The sequence below is a fragment of the Lissotriton helveticus genome, chromosome 12 (genome assembly GCF_964261635.1).
Source record: "Lissotriton helveticus chromosome 12, aLisHel1.1, whole genome shotgun sequence".
Lineage (NCBI taxonomy): Eukaryota > Metazoa > Chordata > Amphibia > Caudata > Salamandridae > Lissotriton > Lissotriton helveticus.
This window is the reverse complement of record NC_136073.1, coordinates 87288641-87310149: the sequence shown is the minus strand read 5'-3', so window position 1 is coordinate 87310149 and position 21509 is coordinate 87288641. Positions and strand designations below refer to the sequence as shown.

Genomic DNA, 21509 nt, shown 5'->3' with positions numbered 1-21509 from the left:
GAGTGCCATTGTATTCCCCAAATATATACATCTTACCAACGTGGGCATGCTTGCAGTGTCCATGGCATCTAGTCCGTGTGAATATTCACCCACAGAATGGACTCACCGCACATGCAGCATCTCTTGATTTATGACGTTGCTGTTCCGCACAGTATGCAGTGGGGCCTCCTCACGGCTTGTGCAAGCCGCTTAATGCAAAGAAAATTTGCCACAGAGTTGAAGAAGCCACTACCTGGTGTGTTGAAACCTTTATTCTGTGGGTTGCACAAGCCTTTTGCCATTCACACTCCAGGCACAAATGTCAAGCCAGAAGCGTTTCGGGCACTTCCTGCCCCTGTTCACCACAATTAAATGTCCCGTCCCAGTGGGCGTGTGTGCGAGTGCTTGTAAGAACTTTCTACCAATAAAGAAAACTTGCTACTAAACCGGCAGGTGGGCTCATTTTACTTCTGCAATCGGAGGTTTTGCTTTTGGAATATAATAGCGGTGACGCCTGCTCATGAGCCCCTGTCTGCCAGGAAGGGCTTCCTTCAGTGTAGATCTTCATTTCGATATATATATCTATATATATATATATACACACATGCATCCATACATTCATGCATATATACATATACATCTCTCTCTATATATATATATATATATATATATATATTTCGTATATAACCTTCATGTGCTTGCCAGTTGCACATTGCAGGAACCCTTGCCACATCTTGGGTCTGGACATAACCTGGCGTTGCTTCACGGCAGTGTACATTTCCATGGACTGGATTGTCTGGTACCCGCCTCTGTTTCGGGGGCCCCTGAACAGTAGAGGTATTCCACCTCTTTTTGGGCATTTTTGCACTGCGCAAATCTAGCCACTGCTCATATGGACATGCTGAAACAAGGGCTGTGGCGAAGTGAGGGGACTCGAGGGCGGACTTGTTTGCTTGGGAGATCGCCAATGCCATCACGGATCCTGCCACAGGGGCCGCAGCGTGATTCCAACTCCATTCTCTCCCTATTCCACCGGCCTGGGGCGCCCTCAACATGTGGCATCCTGGGAGTGGTAGTTCAGGATTTTACCACGAACTCCCACAGGTGTGCTGCATTGCTTTAGGGAGGGGCGGACCTACGCTGATTACTTCTAGGCAGCAGGAAATCTCAACACAACAGGATTGCATCGGGTGCAGGGCACTGAAGAAGGCACACCCCGCCGAAATGCATTTGCCGCCACCCTTGCTGTTGCTCTGAACAATAAAGCCTGTCTCACCTGTTCCCCTCCGGGTCCTGCCTCGTTCTTTTTTTTGGAGGACAATTTCGTATATATATATATATATATATATAATGTTGGGGTATCTCTCACAGGTTCTTGTAATCATGGCTCTCAGTTAGTACAGCACTGTGCCCATTTCAGGAATGTATATAGTGTATCTTACTAAACTACTGAGTGTCATCCATTGGGCCTGGAATAAATAGTCTTTAGAATGACTTAGCTGGCAACCCCTTGACCTAAAATGTAGGGTAATATGAAGTATGGAAATGGGTATTCACTTTGAGGCATATAGAAAATTGTCCACACTAAACCCTATAGGGCGATATCATAATGACTGTATGATGTCATAAGTAATGTCCTCAATCATGCCATTAGAGATGTCATTAATTATGTCATTTAATGCCATGGTTGGTGTAATGTGTGAGGTCATAAAGAGTGCATGGTGGGGGCAGAACTGTGTTTATTTGGGTTAGTTGAATCACAACTCTGTCTTGCCTTTGAAAAATGCAGCACTCTCTAAGCCTCTACTACCACAGTTTGGTGCATATGCGGACCATCCTCTCTTTTGTAAAAAATACATGTAATCATATTGAATCTGTAACAAATATCCATAACCAAAGTCCAAAAGCAATTAGATATTTTTTTTTAAGAAAACATATAGGGCATACAATTACTTTAAGCTTTTCAAATGTAACAGTTGGAAAACAATTAGTTATGTTAACCTTAAAAGCAATTTGCAGATATTTACCTCAAGATAGCTCTATGCATATTTGTGCTATATATTACAAATTTCTATAGCTTTTGAGCAATGCATGTGTCACATAGGACCAAAGTCAGTGAGTATTTTAAGAAGTTTTTATTGTAAATTATTGCTTAATTAAGGGTCATATGTTACTGAGAAAATATGTTGACTGATTCATGAGAAAATCCTTGTTTCACTGGAATGATCAGTAAGTCCGCATTGTTCGTTTCAGTCACTAGTGTGCTCTAATAAGCTTCTCCATGTGTCAGCAATAACCCATATGATCTGAAAATGCAGAGCGTTTGATACGTGCTGTCATTAAGGAATGCAAGCACTCAAAGTTGGGATAGAAATGGACAATATTTTATATTTGTCAACATGAGTATAGAATTCTCACCTCAATTTCATTTTCAAAGTAAAGCCAATTCCTTCACAATTATCTGTTTTGCCCCAGCCCCCAGTCTCTGTGTGCAGTCCAAGTTGTCTACCTGGCTTCAGAAAAGTTGCAGAAGAAGGGCAACCTGTCTGCTGCTTCAAGTGTGTGCAATGCCCTCAAGAGGAGATTTCCAATCAGACAGGTGAGTGGTAATCAACAAAAAGGTCACATTAATGGGCTTCCCAAATTTCAACAAGTTGTAATAATTAAATGTTTATTGACTATTGTAGATTCCATTGAGTGTTTGAAGTGCCCTTTGGATCAATGGCCCAATGAGAAGAAAGACTGCTGTGTCCAGAAGCTCATTGAGTTCCTCTACTATGAGGAGCCTTTGGGAGCCATGCTGACAGCCACCAGCATTTTGTTTTCTTTTCTACCTGTTGCAATTCTGGGACTATTCCTTCTCCACAGAAAGACCCCCATTGTCCGAGCCAATAATCGCTCTATCAGCTACCTTCTACTTCTGTCTCTCACTTTGTGTTATCTCTGCTCATTGGCCTTCATTGGATACCCTTCACCAGAGAAGTGTCTCCTTCGACAAGTTGCCTTTGGTGTCATCTTTGCTCTCTGTGTCTCCTGCATTTTGGCTAAAACCATCATAGTTGTAATTGCATTTAATGCCACCAAACCCAACAGTAGCTTAAGGAGATGGGTTGGACCTCATCTGTCTTATACACTCATTGGTGTCTGTACACTTATTCAGGTCATTCTCTGTCTTTCTTGGTTAAATGTCTCACCTCCTTTCCCAGAGCATAACATTCTCTCTAAACCAGGAGTGTTAATACTTGAGTGTAATGAGGGGTCTTTTATTGCTTTCTGGTGCATGCTGGGATATCTTGGACTTTTAGCCACAGCCAGTTTCATAGTTGCCTTCATAGCCAGAAAATTACCAGACAGCTTCAACGAGGCTCAATTTATCACCTTCAGCATGCTGGCCTTCCTATGTGTCTGGCTGTCATTTATTCCAGCCTACCTCAGCACCAAGGGCAAGTACATGGTGGCCATGGAGGTCTTTGCCATTTTGTCTGCGAGTTCTTCCTTGGTATTTTGTATATTTTTACCCAAATGTTTTATCATTGTATTCAGATCTGATATAAATTCAAAGGAATATCTGATGGGGAGGGGAGCAGCACAAAAGAAAAAGTCATAACATCACTGCAGTTATAATTTCTGTTAATCAGAGACTCACAACTAAACTGTATACAATGAACTAGTGCATAGTGAAGTAGCACAATGGGGGTGGGTTTCATTTTCAGCTGGCAGCACTATTACAATGTTGTCGAAGTTGTTCCACTAGATGCCTACAAACAAAGCATAATAGTTATACAATTAAGTGTAAGTATGAAAATGTTTCAAGTAGAATAAAGACTGGTGTGTACTCAATGGTTAAGTGTACATGCATTGACTCATGAATAGAGACAGTGAACTTGTACACTGAGACAGCTATTGGCATACAGTGGACAAGCTGGCAGCACTGGTGGAGAGATGAATTCAACTGTTCCCTTTTTTTTAGGAAGCATTGTGATAGTTAGGATACCAGTGTAACCCAAATTTCCATACCTATTCATAACTATCCCTATTCCCCTGAGTAAGGGTTTCTTTCCTAGGATGTGTATGCTGCTAGTAGATTATTATGGGGAGTGAAACAGCCTACATGTTGATGGCAGATGCTGATGCTACCATTCACGGGGGGGGGCTAAAAAACTGATACAGACAGGTATTTCTTTCCTGAACTGTCATACTTTGTGATTTACTAGCAATCAACAAGACAGATGATGCATTTGCCAAAAGAAACGGACCAGGTGCAACATTTAGGTTGGTGCTGACTTCCTGATTGCCCAAGCCTTCCAATTTTATCTAAACCATTGTGTTTTTACTTTGGGCACTTTGAAGCAATGAGTAGAGCTAAAGCATATCCCCAACTTTACTCCCCATTCGTGACTATAGCATGCAGTCCCCAGGTAGTGCCAAGAGAACTGTTATGAACAGTATTCTGTTTGTTGGGCTACTGGAAATGGGACAATTGTTCTAAGATCATGCAGTGCTTAGACTTGAGCCGTTTATGGGGCAGTGATATATAAATAGGCTGGGTACCCTAGCTTCAAAGCTGTATGGTTTACATTGTGAGTCCTGTACGAAGACAGATAACACATTGTGTCAATATGGGCGATGGAGCTAGGGTTAGCGATAGAGGAGGAATGCCTGCATTATTGCTGTCGGCAGACTACAGCAGCATCCATAAATCACAGGTACAAACAGGGGTTTCAAATTTCGGGGCAAACTGTAATTTTACTCCAGCACTTCTGCATATATTAGACCCCGGATCAGTCCAGGCTGTAGCAGATGTGCTTCTTCCCGGGCAGATTTACCCCATCTGGCTTATTCCTCAGCAGCAAAAAATGTAGACTGGAGGGAGAATGAGGACATTATAACCAGAATAACTTCAGTGTTGGTCAACTGTACTCCTCTAGTGATGCTACTAGAATATGCAGCAGAAGTCACTCTGTTGACTAGAAGGTTAACCGCTCTGCAGCTGGCAAAGTGTAGGGTAGGTATTCATGGATGAGGGGCCGGACCGGGAAAGTATGGAGCTGGTTGAGCGTTGCTGCTGTGTATCATGAGGTAGCAGAGCGTTACATCGCCCTGCTGCTGATTAAATCCCATGATAAAGACATTGAGGGACCACTGCAAGCCTACCTGGTGCAGCATACAACGTAGGTAGGCAGGGTTTAAGGTATAAAACATAGGGCAAAGTTGTACTGAACAAATGTTTAGATATCTAAGACTGATTCAAGACACCTTCTTGGTAGTATATATGGGCAATGAAACCCATATGCAAGAACATGCCGCTCCTATTCTGTGAAGGCATAACCCATTACGTAAGAACCTTCTGATGACTACTATTGATTATACCAATAGATGACCATTGGTTACTAAGATGTGCACTTTAGTTGCTGTTTGACTCTGTCCATCAATGTCTGTTGTTGATGAGAATCTATATATATATAAAAACGAAAGTATGTCTGTTTGTCCTTTATGCATTACTACACCATTCATCCGATCCGCATGAAACTTTGAGAAGTTGTTGAGTACACTCCCCTGAAGGTTTCTGGCAAAAAAAAATAATAATAATAATTGTCAAAAGTTGTTGAGTACACTCCCGCGAAGGATTCTCGCAAAATTTGTTTTTAAAATGTGTTAAATATCGGCCCCCAGGGCCCTCATATTCTTTCCAATAATGAACGTTTACAGTTTCCGATGCGACTCGCTTTTGAAATGACCATCAACAAAGCACAAGGACAATCACTGCAAGTGTGTGGACTAGATTTGGAGAATCCGTGCTTCTCACATGGACAACTGTATGTGGCCAGCTCACGCGTCGGAAAACCTTCTGATTTATTCGTCTACAAACCAGACGGAAAACCAAAAAATATAGTGTATCCACAAGCACTCGAATAAATAAACAGAATTAAAACAACACTTTGAAATGTTTTCCATTCTAAAATGAATAAGTTTCAATAAAAATGACACAATGTAAATTGAATGTTATCATAACAAGTTTCCTTAAATTTCCTTTCTTCTGAGATCGCAGCAAAGCGCGACGGGTAAGCTGGTACTTTAATAAAAATATGTTGAAAAGGAAATGGATTTGGGCAAATTCCCTCCTCAATTGTTAAGAACTTTAAAAAGACTTGTATCCCCTCAGTCATTATTTGATGTGAATGTAGACCGTTTACATTTTTTTCATTAATTGTTTTTATATTTCTGTAGTGTTTTTAATGCTGCGGAATCGCATTTCTAATAAACACTTATTGTATCTCCAGTAAGACAGTCTGTACACGTACCACTCCCTATGTGCAGATACTCCGTTTCCTTTCAAGTTAAGGAAGGTATCAAATTTACAGTAGTCGTTCATGGACTGAGTATTACTTTAAAAATGTGAGCTGATATTTCTTCCTCAACATTTTTTAACAAAAATAGTTTAAAAGCTTTGTAAAGATTGAGCGCAGTGGTAAATGCATCTGAGATTAATGATTCAAAGTAAATATCACCAACAGTGTTACAAACAAATGTAAACATGGAATCAGCAGGTGTCCTTAAAGCAATTAGTCAGAATTTTTGGAAACTGAAATATGGACATAAGCAAAGGTTGGAAATCTACTTCTTCCTCTGTGCTTTATGAGTCAGATGAGCTGGTGTTTTGGAAAGGTGAGAAGGACTACATTCCCAATGCAGGACATTGATCATGCAGTCATCAGGAAATAGATAGCTGTCAGGGTCGAAACGTAGACTTCTACTACATCCTACCAGCTTCTACCCCGTGCCGGATTCATACAGCTGTCTTAGAAGCATGGTCTATAATCGACCCAAACTTGGTATGGGAGAAGTTGTCGTTCAAACGTCTAGTTAAACCACTATTAAAAAGGAAGGAACCAAACGTAATTTACGCTCTGGCAAAGTGAGATATAAGCTCAAGATAAAACGGGCTTGATTTAAATCAGTGACCAACTCGTATATTATGTCATGCCACCGCTCACCTGACCCTGGTCTTTTTGGGCCCTTTTTTGACTGTCGCTCTTTTATTTACCCTTAGGAGGTTGCCCACCCCTTCCTCCCCTTCCCATCCCGTTGGTCTTGACGAAGACCCGCGTCGCAAGGGTAATCATCCCTGCAATATTCAGGGTCGAAACATAGACTTCTACTACATCCTACCAGCTTCTACCCCATGCCGGATTCATACAGCTGTCTCAGAAGCATGGTCTATAATCAAATGGATTGATTAATACTTCTTTGACCCTTGACAAGGGGATCAATCAAATTTTTGTGTGTGGATATAAAGAAGTACATATATTGATGTTCTATTGAAGATTGTTTTTTCTCAATACACCTTCACTACATCCCTTCACAGCACACCCCTCCTTCCACTTCCCTATTACCTGTGGGCACTTTTAATTCTACGAAAATGTATAAACCTTTGTACAATGTATAACCAGTGACCAGGTTTTCAGTACAGTGTGAATTAAAACATTGTACCTTCAAATTGTATTGTTTTTTTTCCATTTGTAACAAAGTATTGTCTTTACTATTTTGGTCATAATTCTTCCCCCTTTCCCAGTCTGGGACCCCTCTATCTATAACATTCAATCACCCAGGTCCCAGGACTATTAATGGGTTAACCCTGTTTATTATAACATTCAATACACATCAGGCAGGCACAGAGACACGTAGCACACAGAAATGCCCACTTCTAAAAATGGCATTTCTAAAATATTGATAATAAATCTGCACACACCATTACGGAGCATTTATTATCACTATTCCAAACATACCAAACTTGATCCCGCTGCCTCTCTCTTATATCAGGAATTATCACTGACACACTTATCAGGGAATCCCCAATGCTTTCCTATGAGAGGGCAGCCTCACAGCAGTGAAGAAAACAAAATGGCTGTTTGTCACTACCAGGACATGACATACAGTTAAGGCACATGTCCTACCTTCTACCTGCAATGCACCCTGCTCATAGTGCTAGCTAGGGCCTACATCAGGGGTGACTGACATTTAGTAAAAGGGGAGTCACAGACGTGGCACCCACTTTGCGTGCCACGCCAGAGTGGCAATCAACTGCGCATGCAGGCCCTGCATGGCAGAGGCCTGAGACAGGTTTGAAATAATAATAATAATACTGAGATTTATTAAGCGCGACAGTTACCCCCAAAACAGGGTGTCCCGGCGCTAGAAACATCAGGTGATAAAGCGACAAAATGAGTAGTACGCCTATTGATCCTTCATAGGAGCTACCCTGAAGAGCCACGTCTTCAGGGTCCTTTTAAAACAAGATTCTGACTTGGCATTCCGTAAGAAGACTGGTAGGGCATTCCATAGAGCTGCTGTTCTGACCGGGAATGCTCTCCCGCCTAGCCGAGATTTCTTAAAACGTTGGGTCTGTAGCAAGTTAAGAGAGTTTGAGCGCAATACCCGGTTTTGCTTGTAGGAGCATAATCTTTCCTTCAGATAACTTGGGCACTTTCCGTTCAGATCCCGATAGGCCATTGTCATAGCCTTGAATATGATTCTTTTCTCCACTCGAAGCCAGTGGAGTTTATGTAAATACGGAGAGACCTGGTGACAGAATGGTATACGGCAAACCAGTCTCGCAGCCGCATTTTGAATAATCTGAAGGCATTGGATTGCATATTTAGGGAGGCCAAGATACAGAGCATTGGCATAGTCTAGCCTAGACGTTACTATAGTATGTACTACTGTTTTGCGGCAATCTTCTGGTAGAAAATGCAAGACTTTCCGGAGATTTTTTAATTTGCTGAAACAGGTCACAGAGACCTGTTGTATTTGAGCTGAGAAGGCGAGATTCGCTTCCCATTTCACTCCTGAGTTGCGAATAGAGGTGGGATGGTGGAGCACCCATTTCTAATGGCCACCATAGTGCTGACTCTGGCAAAGTTGCCTGCCCGAAAAACAGAACCTCTATTTTGTCCACGTTTAACTTTAATTTATTAGAATTCATCCAAATGGCTATATCGCGTAGGCATCCCTTGAAATACTTAAAGCATCCACCGTCTGCTCTTTCAAAGAGAAAACCAACAGGGTGTCGTAGGCGTAGGAGATTACTTTCACTCCCCAATTGGCAATCAGGAAAAACAAAGGAGCTACGTAGAGGTTGAAAAATAGAGGACTCAGAGCTGAGCCCTTGGGCACCCCACACCATAGCTGTTTTGGTTGAGATTCATATGGCTTAAGGGCGACTTTCTGAGTGCGTCCCCTCGGATAGGAAGTCAGCCAAGTGAGTAATTTACCCTCAAACCAACTTCTTTTAGACGTTCGACCAAAATAGTGTGGTCAACAGTGTTGAATGCCGCAGACAGATCCAGGAGCACCAGCAATGCTGGTGCTCCTGAATCTAAAGACCTACTTATCGACTCTGCCACCTCCAGGGGAGAATAAGTCTCCCTACTAAGTCCTGCTCGAAAGCCTGATTGAGTATCATGCAGAGCCCCATTCTGCTCAATAAATCTAGTCAATTGACGTTGAACCAATTTTTCCAACATTTTTCCAGGGGCGGGTAATAAAGAGATGTGTCGCAGATTTTTTAGATCACCCAGGTCTCCATTTTGTTTCTTTTTCAGCTGGAGAAGTGTCGCATGCTTCCATTTATCTGGGGAGATGCCTGTTTCCAGAGAGGAATTCCAAATGTGTCGTAACCCATCCACCAGTGAAGCGGATAACATCTTCAATAATTTGGGAGGGCATGGATCATCTGGGGCTCCTGAATGGCATTTCTGAATTTCAGTTAGGACATCCTGTGGCAGAATTGGTGTAAACTCAGTCAGTCTGGGTATCTCCCCTACAAGCGGAGATTTATCCACTTTCACAGTGGCCTCTGTGGCCTGGAATGACTCATAGACCTTTAAGTTTTTATTATCAAAGTAGTTCGCGATCTTATCGCACAGAGCTGGGGATGGGGTTACTTCTGTCTCCAGTACCCTGGGCTTAAAAAAGATTGAACTACCTTGAAGACGTCGCTACTGGACTGGTTAGCACTTCGAATGCATGACGCAAATATGGTTTTGTCTAGCTGTTTTTATCTCCTTATGAAATACTTTTAAGGCTTTTTTATAAATTGCCTTCGATCTCTCACAGTAGCTAAGCCTCCATTGTCGTTCTAGTTTTTTGCACCTACTTTTGCTCTCCCTACGGGCATTGGAAAACCATGGGGCAGTAGGGGATAATATAGTTGATTTCACCACTCTGCCTGGTGCTACCGACTCCACCGCCGTAGCGATCCAGTGGTGTATCGATATTGCATCAGCATCGGGATAAGCCGATAAGCCGATAAACAGAGGGGATTGTCTTGCAAAATGGAGCTTAGTGCTGTCCCGATCAAATTTTTCTAATTTCTTTTAAGCGTAAGACGTGTTCCTTTTACTTGCCCTACATTAGTTAGAGTGATGGAAAAAGGAACCAGATAGTGATCTGACCATGTCAGAGGAACGGAAGTATCCATAACAATAGTGGTCCAATTGGAGAAAACTAAGTCCAGGGTATGCTCCCCTACATTTGTGGGATGGGAAACCCATTGTTTGAGATTAGCCCCCGCTAATGATGTAATTAACTGCTTTGCTTGCGTGCAGTTCAAGTCGTTTACATGCAGGTTAAAATCTCCCAGGTCCAGAAAATTAGTATACGTTATTTATTTTTGAGCAATTAAATTACAGATCGTATGAAGGGCAGGCACTACACAATCAGGTGGTCTGTAAATAAGAATCCCCCCAAGAGAAGACGTGGAGGTCAGTTGTAAACAGTAATTTATGCCTTCAATGCCCTTCGGTGGGTGGCGCAATCAGTGCTGCAAACCTACCAGTAGCATTTAATTTACTAGCCCTGGGTATATGAGATACCACATTACTGGGGACTGATAGGTAAATTAAATTAGCCAAACAAGTGTAGACCAATCTTACCACATTTCACCACAGATAGCACACGCACTTTACACTGGACAGCAATGCTAAAGTGCCCAGAGTCCTAAAACCACCAACACCAGGTCAGAAAAAAAAGACTAGGAGGAAGGCAAACAGTTCAGGGATGTCCCGGCAAAAAGGGCCAAGTACAACAATTATTCATAGTGGTGGGGCAGCTGTGGTAATTAGAAGAATGCTCCTGAAGATTTGTGATGGACAAGGGTCAGATGGGAAGCCGACTAGCCTGCTGACTTTGACCAGATCCATAAATTCACTTTGTGATAGTTGTTTAAAGGAATACAGAGGCTGAGTGAGCCTTATCTCAGAGGGCATTCTTGAAAATGGGTTTGTGCTGGTGGTTTTCCTATGTTTTAACCCCTACCATGCGGCCGCGATTCTGCACCTGTGCGGCAGAATCGCGAGTGGGCGGGTTTATGACGGCCCCCAGCCGTCATCAGCACACAAGCCCCGTAGTGCATGATGGCTGGGGGCTGTCATCAGCATGGAAGGGGTTAAATAGGAGTCCAACATGTCTGCCTTGGTTGTGTAATGATTTGTCATTTCTTTTTGTAAATGCATGAGTCAAAGGGATTAGCTCCTTCTTTGCACTTAGGCTTGTTTGATTTTGATATATACAGTCTCCACACCAACATCCCACAGGATGAGGCTATTCGAAGTGATTGATCACGCTTGATTTAAGGCCTAGATATCAAAAGCTACGTGCACATTTCATGACTGACTGTGCACAGATGGCACTGAACAAAACATTTTTGGTAAGACGCTTCTTTCGTTACTGAAGGCCGCAACTGCAGCACTGCTGCAAAACCGGCCCCTACCGCTCCAAAACAATCTCCCACCCTTCCAGCCTGCTATGGAAATGCCAGATGCCCGCTACGGCCAGTCCAGCCCTGAGCATTCGTTTTCTTCATCTCTGGCATCGTTGAAAATCAGGGCACTCTTTAATTGACGATCTTCAGCAAACCTACTGAGGATAACACCTTACTGCTTCACAATATCTATCATCTTCTAAACTACTGGACACTTTACTATAGAGTCAACTTTTGGAACCTTGGCACCATTGAGCCAATAAAGATACTTAAGTGAAGCATAGATTAATAGGTTTTGTACATTAAATTACTTAAGAGGGGCTATCCTGAAAGAATGTTTGCAATATTACTCACAATATTACTCACAGCGGGCTTGGTGTTCCAAAAGGAATGCTTTCTTTAAAAGAACGATATTCAAACACGGTCTGTGGCTTTGCATTTGGTTCACACAGAATACTGATGAACAAGATATTTCTTAAAACATGCCACTTACTGACTACAAAATGGTGGAATCTGTGCTTGCATTCAGAAACACAAAATCCATGGAACCATTTAGTCATGACATTCAAAGAAATGACCAAAAGCGACCAATCGCTGAATTATGGGCCATAGACCCTATCAATATCCAATAGCGTCATTGTGCGTCCTGTGGTGTGTGGACAAAATATTAGAAAAAAAAAATTGAGTGACATAAACATTTTTTGCAGAAGTATCCAGGAGAGAAATATTGTGAAGGTAGATTCCAAGGGTAAGCAAATGTACGCTACACATACCCTTCCCTTCTCGATATGTTGGTCCTCGGTAATTTTGCAACAAGATATTTTGTCACATGACAATATTGTGTCTTAGAACCGCATGCACTACTGCTAATAAATGCAGAGCACTTGAATATTACATTTCCAAGTGGCAGCTTATAGGCTCACAGGTTGTGAGAGTAAGAACTGTATATGCCTATAAAGGCCCTGTTTATGTAAGCTTAACTAGTATACTGGCAAATATACACAGGAGGTCACAGGCCGACAATTCCAGCATCAGTCGTGAATATGATACAATGTTGCTAACGCACCTCCAGCTGAACATTTTTTGGGAAATTAATCTTCCTACAAATGATTTTTCAAGCATGGTAATTAAGACTGTTCAGATCTTGAAGAGAGGAACTAGTGTTGACAAACTTCTCACTTTAAAAGAAAACCCATAGATCTACAGAATCGAGTATTTTCATAAAAGATTGACCAACGTTGTTGAGCAGATTGTATTGAATGACAGATGTTGAGTTTTATTTTACGTGTTCCCTTGATGCGGTAGTTATTTATGTATTTATTTATTTATTAAATGGTTGCCCCATATTAAAAATACATATGTATTCAGATTCGGCCAATAAAATAATGAATTGAAACATTTTTAAACATGATCCGTGTTGTCGGTCATACGCCACTATGGAGTGTGCACTTGAGTAATTAGCACCTACTGTCATTAGCCTTGTTCCTGAGGGATCTGGAGCAATTAGCGCACGTGCTGCTCGTTTTCCCGTCGTTCCCCTGGGCGCGGACTTCTTTCAAAAGACTCCGCTCACCTATGTGGGTGCACACAGCGCCCTCTTACCGAGAGCAGCACAGTGTGGGCTGAGCCCACCCACACACTGGCGTGGGAGCACCCCCTGTCCACTGACACAGCAGGAGGGAGGGGTGAGTGTCCGGGGTCTGTGCAGACACCCAGAAGGACACTCAGTCTCCCGGAGCAAAGAGGCCCTCCGCAGAAGGAAGTGGGGATCTTTGCAGACACCTCAAGAAGGAATCACTCTGGGTTCCACAGACATCCAGAAAGGGCAGCCACTCTCCTGGAGGAGAGACGCTCAGTAGATGACACTGCCCTGAATGTGTGAAGTTACTCAGTCCCTGAGGACGCATGGACTTCGGAGCGGTCCAGCTGCCAATTCACAGACCGTTTTCCAAAGTGCACAATCGGCGCAGAGCAGACTGCAGCTCTAAGCAGGGGCTCTGAGGGGTGAGCTGTGAGGTGCAGGAACAGGTCTTCATTCAGCATCACATACACGTATCCCGCGCTGTCCCTGCAGATCGCCTGAGGGTGCAGTCTGGACACTGAACTGAGAGAACGCCTGTGCCTGAAGCCATTGGCTGCTTAGGGGCACGCCCACACCGCCCAGGAATCTACAGGTAAGACCCATAGAAATGTGGGAGCCGCAGATTAAAATCCTAGCAAGTGGTATCTATTTATAGCTCTTTCTAAGTGACGTCAAGACTGAGATTTCACGGGCCTTGTTCAGTGAATGAGCCCGGAAGGCCGGCGCATGAATAATATATATATATATATATGTAGATCTAAAAACACTCATTGAGATCACATGTAATATGAATACTCTAGACTTCACATTTACGTAAACAAATTTAAGAAATACTCTGGTCAGGTTGAAAGGCGCTTTCTTCACGTCTGCAGCGCTGTGAAGTGGCCGTGAGGCACTACAATTGTCCCAGCACAAAGGCCTAAACAAATAGAAAGGTGTATAAATATATAACACGTTATAGTGACACCAATATGCATCCAGCATCATGAAAAACAATGTTAAAATGACTGTTTCAGTTCTCAGCTCAATCTACGCCCCATGAGGGGCAGTAGGTTAATATAACCTTTGACTTTACGGAACGTTATGCTGTGAGTATATAAAACATTCAATGAAAGAGACGTATCTTAAAACAAAGACAATGCATAAAAGGTGGTACCCGAGGGCAGCACATGTTATGGCAATGTGTCTGAGGTTCGCCTAAAAGCAGAGGTGATGTACTCGGTAAGTGCGCGCACCACACACGTGCAGTGCAGCACAAAGCATACACGTAAGAAAGGAGCATGCCGGGTATTTGAAGCGTGAGATTCTGGATGGCAGACTAACAGAAAAAAACAGAAACTGCAGAACATGTGCAAATCACACTTTAAAAATGTATCAATTCATTGTGAAAAGATGTCCAATGCAAAATTATTTTACAGACATGGACGAAGAAACAGTGCAACCCCCCAATAAACTAATTGCACTCAATGGCATAACATTGACATAGTGGAAAAGACTTAAACGACACACACTACAAAGAAGGCGGTGATAACACTTCTCACGATGCACAGGGATGCTAAAGCAATGATTATAGGATGCAGGATAGTAACACCGACCGTGTACCTGTTACGTGAACATTCTGCGTCAGGGCTCCTGTCTTCAACTTTTCACTTACACATTTATTGACAGATATTCATCTTTATTTGATTATAAAAAATAATCATAAGAGATAGAAACATATGTTAAAAGGAGCACCATAATTCTTATTATAAAGAAGCACAGAAAACATTAAAACCATTATTAAGCACATACCGGTTCAATTCATCCAATTTAAAATTTGCATAAACACATAAAATCCGAATAAGATCAAAACCCCAGCCTAGCATGTATGCCGTTATTACTATGCACACAATATTTTGTTCAAATATGAGGCGCCTTTTAAATAGCCGATTACTGCCGTCGTCACCACCTGATCGAGTAATAGTTGTAAATATAAAAAGGCAGATCGATATTGAGTGAAACCCCTCACTTTAAAAAGTGGTAATAATTATCTTCTACAAAGAAATTCATGGTGTGTATAAAATAGCACCAGATGTATTAGGTTCTGAGGGAACGGTCATCACAAGGACAAATTAAAAGAGCCTGTGGATCGAACTGGCCCGGCGGGAAGCAAATCATGGTACGGATAGTACCCAAGCGAAATTTGGTGGGTAAGGATCTATCCGAGGGGTGCTTAACTATCGTAAGATAATTTTCAGGGCCACTAGCAGATTTCAGCAGCAGGGAAGATCTGGTGGAGTTTTTCATCAGCGCGCAAGCTTCCTTTTCCTCATTGGCCTCATTTAAAAAAAATTCCATGAAAACTCTACGATCTCCCTTTTTAAGGAGGCGTGGCCTATCAAAGATATCCATCCGATCGAGGGAATGGGCCACGATTTAGTGTAATTAATCCACGGTAGTTTAAGACCGTAGGTGCATTCCATGCAGTCCACAACCACACTCCTGTTGGACCACAGGCTCTCATTAGTCAAAACAGAGATCCATATAACAGTGGACATTATACAATCTGTTCTTTGGGACAGTTATTTCAATATATGCTAACCAGCGGCAAAAGAATGTACTGAGTCTGAAATTATGAAAAATTCAGGGGCATATTACCAAGGGACTTATCGCCGCTTTAGCGGGACTTTTTCCAGTTAGCGACAGCTAATAGGCGATAGCGGGCATTTAGGGGCCCAATTTGCATGTCAGCGATAATTATCGCTAATGACATGCAAAGTGGGCGTGCCAAGATGTTAGCGACTGGAAACAGTCGCTAACATCGCTATCCCCTATTTCCAACTTTTGGAAATAATCGCGCTAAGCGCGATTATCTCCAAAAGCTAACGCCTGCCCAGAGCAGTTCTTAGCCATGTTATCCAATGGTAGGTGGATAACATGGCTAAGAGCATTTGTTCGGTAAAGCATGAATATCGCTGACTTTTCAGTGATATTCATGCATTTCGGCCGGTTTCTATCGCTTAGGAGGTAAACCTTGGTAATACCAAGGCTCCTAAGCGATAAAAAGGGGCGAAGCTCGGCGATATTATTTTGGCCACTAATCAAGCTTAGCGATAATTATCGCTATAGCTTGGTAATATGCCCCTCAGTGCTGTGTCCTAGCGACATAAGGCGGTATCACATGATGTGAGCATTGGGGAGGGGGTAGTGTAGGTCCTGAGTCATCTGATAAGGCTATCTCAAATCATATACTGTCCTCAACGTAAACCTCTCCAAAGGTGTAGTGAAGGTAACTCACTTCCTCGGTGTGAGACTCTTTTCTCCAAGGTGAACTTTGCCCTTTGCCTTTTCGAGTAGGGACAGAATTTGCATACAGCAAGGTAAGGCAGGAGCTTTAGAGCAACATCCATTGTATTGTGTTATATGAGAATTGCATTTACATAGTGCTTACTGTCCCTTAAGAGGTCTTGAAACACTTTACCGTAAGTAGCTTCTCCAGAACCAAAGGATAGTTTTTAATCCAGTGGTTATTGGGATTAGTCAAATTCTGTCAAGGTAATCCATTGAAGGATTTATTCCAGTTTCTTTGTGGTGGATTAAAATGAGTTGTGTTGATCATTAGTGGGGATTATGCGAGTTCACAAAAATACTTACTGGGATGAATAGGGTGAATAAGTGTTGTTAGGCTAGAGAAATATGATTTAAAGGAAGATAGGTTATTATCTGTGAAATGAGGTGCAAGTCATTTATAGAAATACATTAATAGATATCAAAGGCAGATAGGCATGTCATTTAGAGTATAATATATTCAGAAAAAAGAGGCATGCAGAAGATGGAAGGCAGACTTCTAAATACTGTCATAAAGTATGACTTTCAATTATCAAACCCAAGAGCATCAGGCTCCTGTGCAACATACACAAAAGAGCAATAGTTTCTCCCCCACTCTGTATTTTGGTGTGGGTGAAACCCCTGGCCCATTGGGATATATAGGCTTCCATGAGACTGGACCACTCAAAGACTGAACTAACTATTATAGGGTCCTTCAGAACTTCCGTCAAGTGCCACAACACAAGGTGATGCTATTCGCTGTCTCTGCAGGGATCGGGACCAGGAACCACAGCATGCAGCAATCCCTTGGAATGTAATACCCCTATCTACACTCAGCAGTAGTATGTGCAATGTATGCAAAAATAATTATATATATATATATATTCACTGAAAAAACCATAGGTTATAGACCATATATAGTTAGGAATTAGCATTTAAAAAACCTTATTTTACTCACACAAAACCATTGAAATTCCATATATAGTTAGTTGCACTAACTATATATCGCGCACCTGCAATCCACTGCTGATGATGTCACATATTACATCATTCATGACATGGTCAGTGACATCACTGATGACATCACTGATGACATCTCAAATGACATCACTGATGACATCACTGATGACAACATCCAGTGACTGTATGTTTCTGTAAAGTTAAAATGTGTCTTACATATTGAAGAATGAGTGGAAGTATAAGTGTCTGGACAAAGGATTTAGTAGGTGCATGACTGAATGTATGAGTGAGTGATTAAATGTGTCTCACTGAGTGCATGGGTTAGTGACTAAAGTGTCTTAATTTGTGCATCATTATGTCTGTTGTTCTGTAAACTGCTGCATGTGTTGATCAGTAGCTATATGTTTAACTATATGGGTTACTGATTGATTGTCCAAGTATTTGTATGGGAGACTGAGTGTGTGTGTGGCTGGCTGGGAGGTGTGTGACTCTGTGCAGATCAATGTGTACTTATATCAATGATTGTGTAACAAGGTAAGTATGTGTTAGTATATGTTTGAAAATGTAAGGTGCTCTATGTTTAACTGTATAGACAAGAAAATGGAAGTGTGATTGATTCTTTACAGGACTGACTAGGTGTGTGAGTAACTCCATGGATGAGTGGCAGAGTGTGAGTGTCTGTATAGGTGTATGAGTGCATATGATAGTGTTGTAAAGATGAGTGATTGTATGTATGAATGATTGTATGGGTGAATGAGTGAATGTGTGTGTAGACGTAGGAATCAGTGAGTACATATGTAGTAACTAGTATTGGTGTGTCAATGGTTTCAAAAATTATACTCTGTATTTAACACTGGGTGAAACAGAGGTTATATTAAAATGTGAGGAGATGCATTGTATTGTCACATGAATGATATCATCAGTGATGTGGTCATTGATGTCAAATGAGATGTCATCAGTGATGTCATCAGTGATGTCATTTGAGATGTCATCAGTGATGTCATCAGTGATGTCACTGACCATGTCATGAATGATGTAATATGTGACATCATCAGCAGTGGATTGCAGGTGCGCGATATATAGTTAGTGCAACTAACTATATATGGAATTTCAATGGTTTTGTGTGAGTAAAATAAGGTTTTTTAAATGCTAATTCCTAACTATATATGGTCTATAACCTATGGTTTTTTCAGTGAATTTTCAAGGTTTTGTAAATGCTAATTCCTAACTATATATGGTCTATAACCTATGGTTTTTTCAGTGAATTTCAATGGTTTTTTAATAGCAAATATCATAAGCTGTCGAATGTCAAGTACGTGGTAAGTGAAAACATTTTCGTGTTTATGCACACTGATCTGCTTTGAATGGTGCCCCCCCCCCTCATTTCTATTAGGAGTACTCTCTCTTTGCACATAGTGAAGGGTAGTTAACGCAGGCCTTTGCCCCCGTTGTAATACTTCGTGCCTGCTTCTCTCTCCATTTGATTGATTGTTATCCAAGTATTTAATGTTTTAGAATTGGTTCTCTTTGGTTCATTCTCTATTTACAAACAAACACAGAGTCGCAATACTCTGTTTAGTCTTTGCAGATAACGAAAAATCGTGTAAAAAAAAAAAGAAAAGGAATCGAGCAAAATCAGTAGGCCACTAATGGGATCTCTTTTTGACCTCGCTAAAATAGAAACATTAGGAACAACCCCTCATGACAAATACAAAACTAGTGAAATGAACTGAACTCCACACAATGATGGCTGCAAAACAGCTCGGCTCCGCCACCCACCCCGCCCAAAATAACGATAAAGAGCGGCTGCCATGATTGGTTGCGGAATGGCCACGACGGAGCTACGAAATGGTACTGCTCTCATGCTAACCCCAGCTTCAGTCTGAAACATCCAGAAACACTGTAGACTACCAATTCGATCACTTCCGGTAGCGCCCCAATGTAACCCGGTAGAGAAGAACTAGCCCTCCCCTCTTTGACTGATGTTTCTTGTTGCCTGTCCCTTCTGTTGTCATTTAACAGAACTATTTAGCCTGCTAAAAGGGGTTGTGTTCCGACCGCTGGTTGGTGGAGACATTTTGACTATATTCTGGACCTGCGTTGTCGCGTAATGCGTCATATGACGCGCCGCGTTAGCGCATCCGGAAGTCATCCGGGGCGCGCAGCGCGTAACGTAAGCATAACAAGTCATGTGACTTGTTAATAAAACTTTTCATTGGTTCATTTTACTTTTCTTATTCTAATGATGAAAGGCTTGGTCATATGACCTAAAAATTACGCTTTTTATTACTTCTGAACATTATTTTTTCTTAAATATATGTTATAATGTTCCAGGCTAATGTACTTTCCCGGAAAATTTACAACTGTCCTGCAAGGAAAATATATTCTTTTTTCGAGAAAAAGAGCGTTTCTTTGTCCCATGACGGAGCCGTTGAGCAAAAGAGGGTCGACCTGCTGTCTTAGTCGCCGATACGCCTGAATATGAGATTCTTATCGATCACTTTATGTTGCAGGAATAGAAAACACAACAGCCCTTGACCATTTATCTTTACTGCGTTCCTTCGTATTATACCTTTTACCCTTCATGTAATTGGTCTGCTTTATTTCACTTGCCTTTTAATGATTCTAAAACAGTGACTATTATTAAAAACGTTACCAATGTATATACTACTACCATGTTTTCTTTTAAAAACCTTTATTGTGAAAATTTCATTATACAAATACGAGCCTATAACCACGTGGGCCGGCCACGGAGCAAACTGTAATCGTATATGATGAGTAGACATTTACACTGTAGAGGAACGTAACGGGCGGGCCATTAGGTTGCAAGAACTAAGGTGTCTAACAGTTACGGAATCGGTGGACGTACATTTTATAATTAAAATACGACAGGGCCAGTTACAATAAAATTATCTAGATATACATTTGCGGGCAAGTACCATGGGTGACGTTAATTCGAACTTTCAATAGTACAGTAATCAATAACACATCAGAACTTAATATCAATAGGGATGTCGAAATATTCAATCAATTCTCGTCCCCGCCCGCCATGTGCTTCAAAACTGCATACGTATCTCGTGATTTCAAGGTTCTGCAACCAGTACACAACAAGGAGTTACGAGTCCCATTTATTCCGGCGCCATTTTGGGCGAGGACGGGCAGGTCCAGGATATAGTCAAAATGTCTCTACCAACCATCGACTATGATGATGTTCATATGCTGTATTTATTAGAGTAACACTCATCTGTCCACATGAAATTAATTTGCCACAATCTAAACATGTCATTTTAATCTTTCCAAAGTTCTTCTAAATATTTGGGACCGTTTCCCTTGCCTCTGATGCTGTCAGTGCCACTTCTTTGATGAATGTACTAGCAGGTCAGGGGTTCTCCTCCAAATCTCTCTTTTATGCAGCACTATAATTAATTGGTGCCACCTCTCCATATGACGATGCATGGTATAGTTACCATAACTATATTTTTTTTCGGTTCCTCTGGAGAGTTCATCGTGGCAGATGAAGCGTGTAACGTACCGGGCATTTACCTTTTTTTGCATGTACAGGAAAGGAAAAAAAAATCGAGCGTCCGAGTTCTAAGGTGTCCCAGGGCCATTTTAGTGGACCAGGCCCAAATCCAAAGAACAGGCCGCCATTTTGAGAGTCCTGTTGCAGCCGCCTGTCGCTGTAGCATCAAGAGCAGCCGAAACTCAGCTGAATGGCAACTGAAACGGTAAAGGGGCGCCCCACTACAGCAGACGAGCCTCCACCTAGGAAGGCCCGTTCACGCCGCCTCCCCCCCCCCCCCTTCGGGCACCCCACGCCGTTATTCGGAGCAGTATTGTAGGATGGCCACACCAGTGCGGCAACTTGCTAGACATCATCTCGTGGTAACCGAATCTCAACGCCTTGTGGTGTCTTCTATT

The 21509-nt window shown here is 42.0% G+C and overlaps 1 protein-coding gene across 1 annotated transcript in view; it reads left to right on the top strand.

Moving 5' to 3' along the window:
* LOC144798758 (extracellular calcium-sensing receptor-like) overlaps nt 1–3803 on the top strand; it is a 92679-nt gene extending 88876 nt beyond the window's left edge. Inside the window, exons 4-5 of the mRNA XM_078669778.1 lie at nt 2455–2578; nt 2667–3803. Of these exons, the coding sequence (XP_078525904.1) occupies nt 2455–2578; nt 2667–3586 (1044 nt within the window). The 3' untranslated portion in view covers nt 3587–3803. The remainder of the gene's footprint in view (nt 1–2454; nt 2579–2666) is intronic.
* Nucleotides 3804–21509: the final 17706 nt, after the last annotated feature.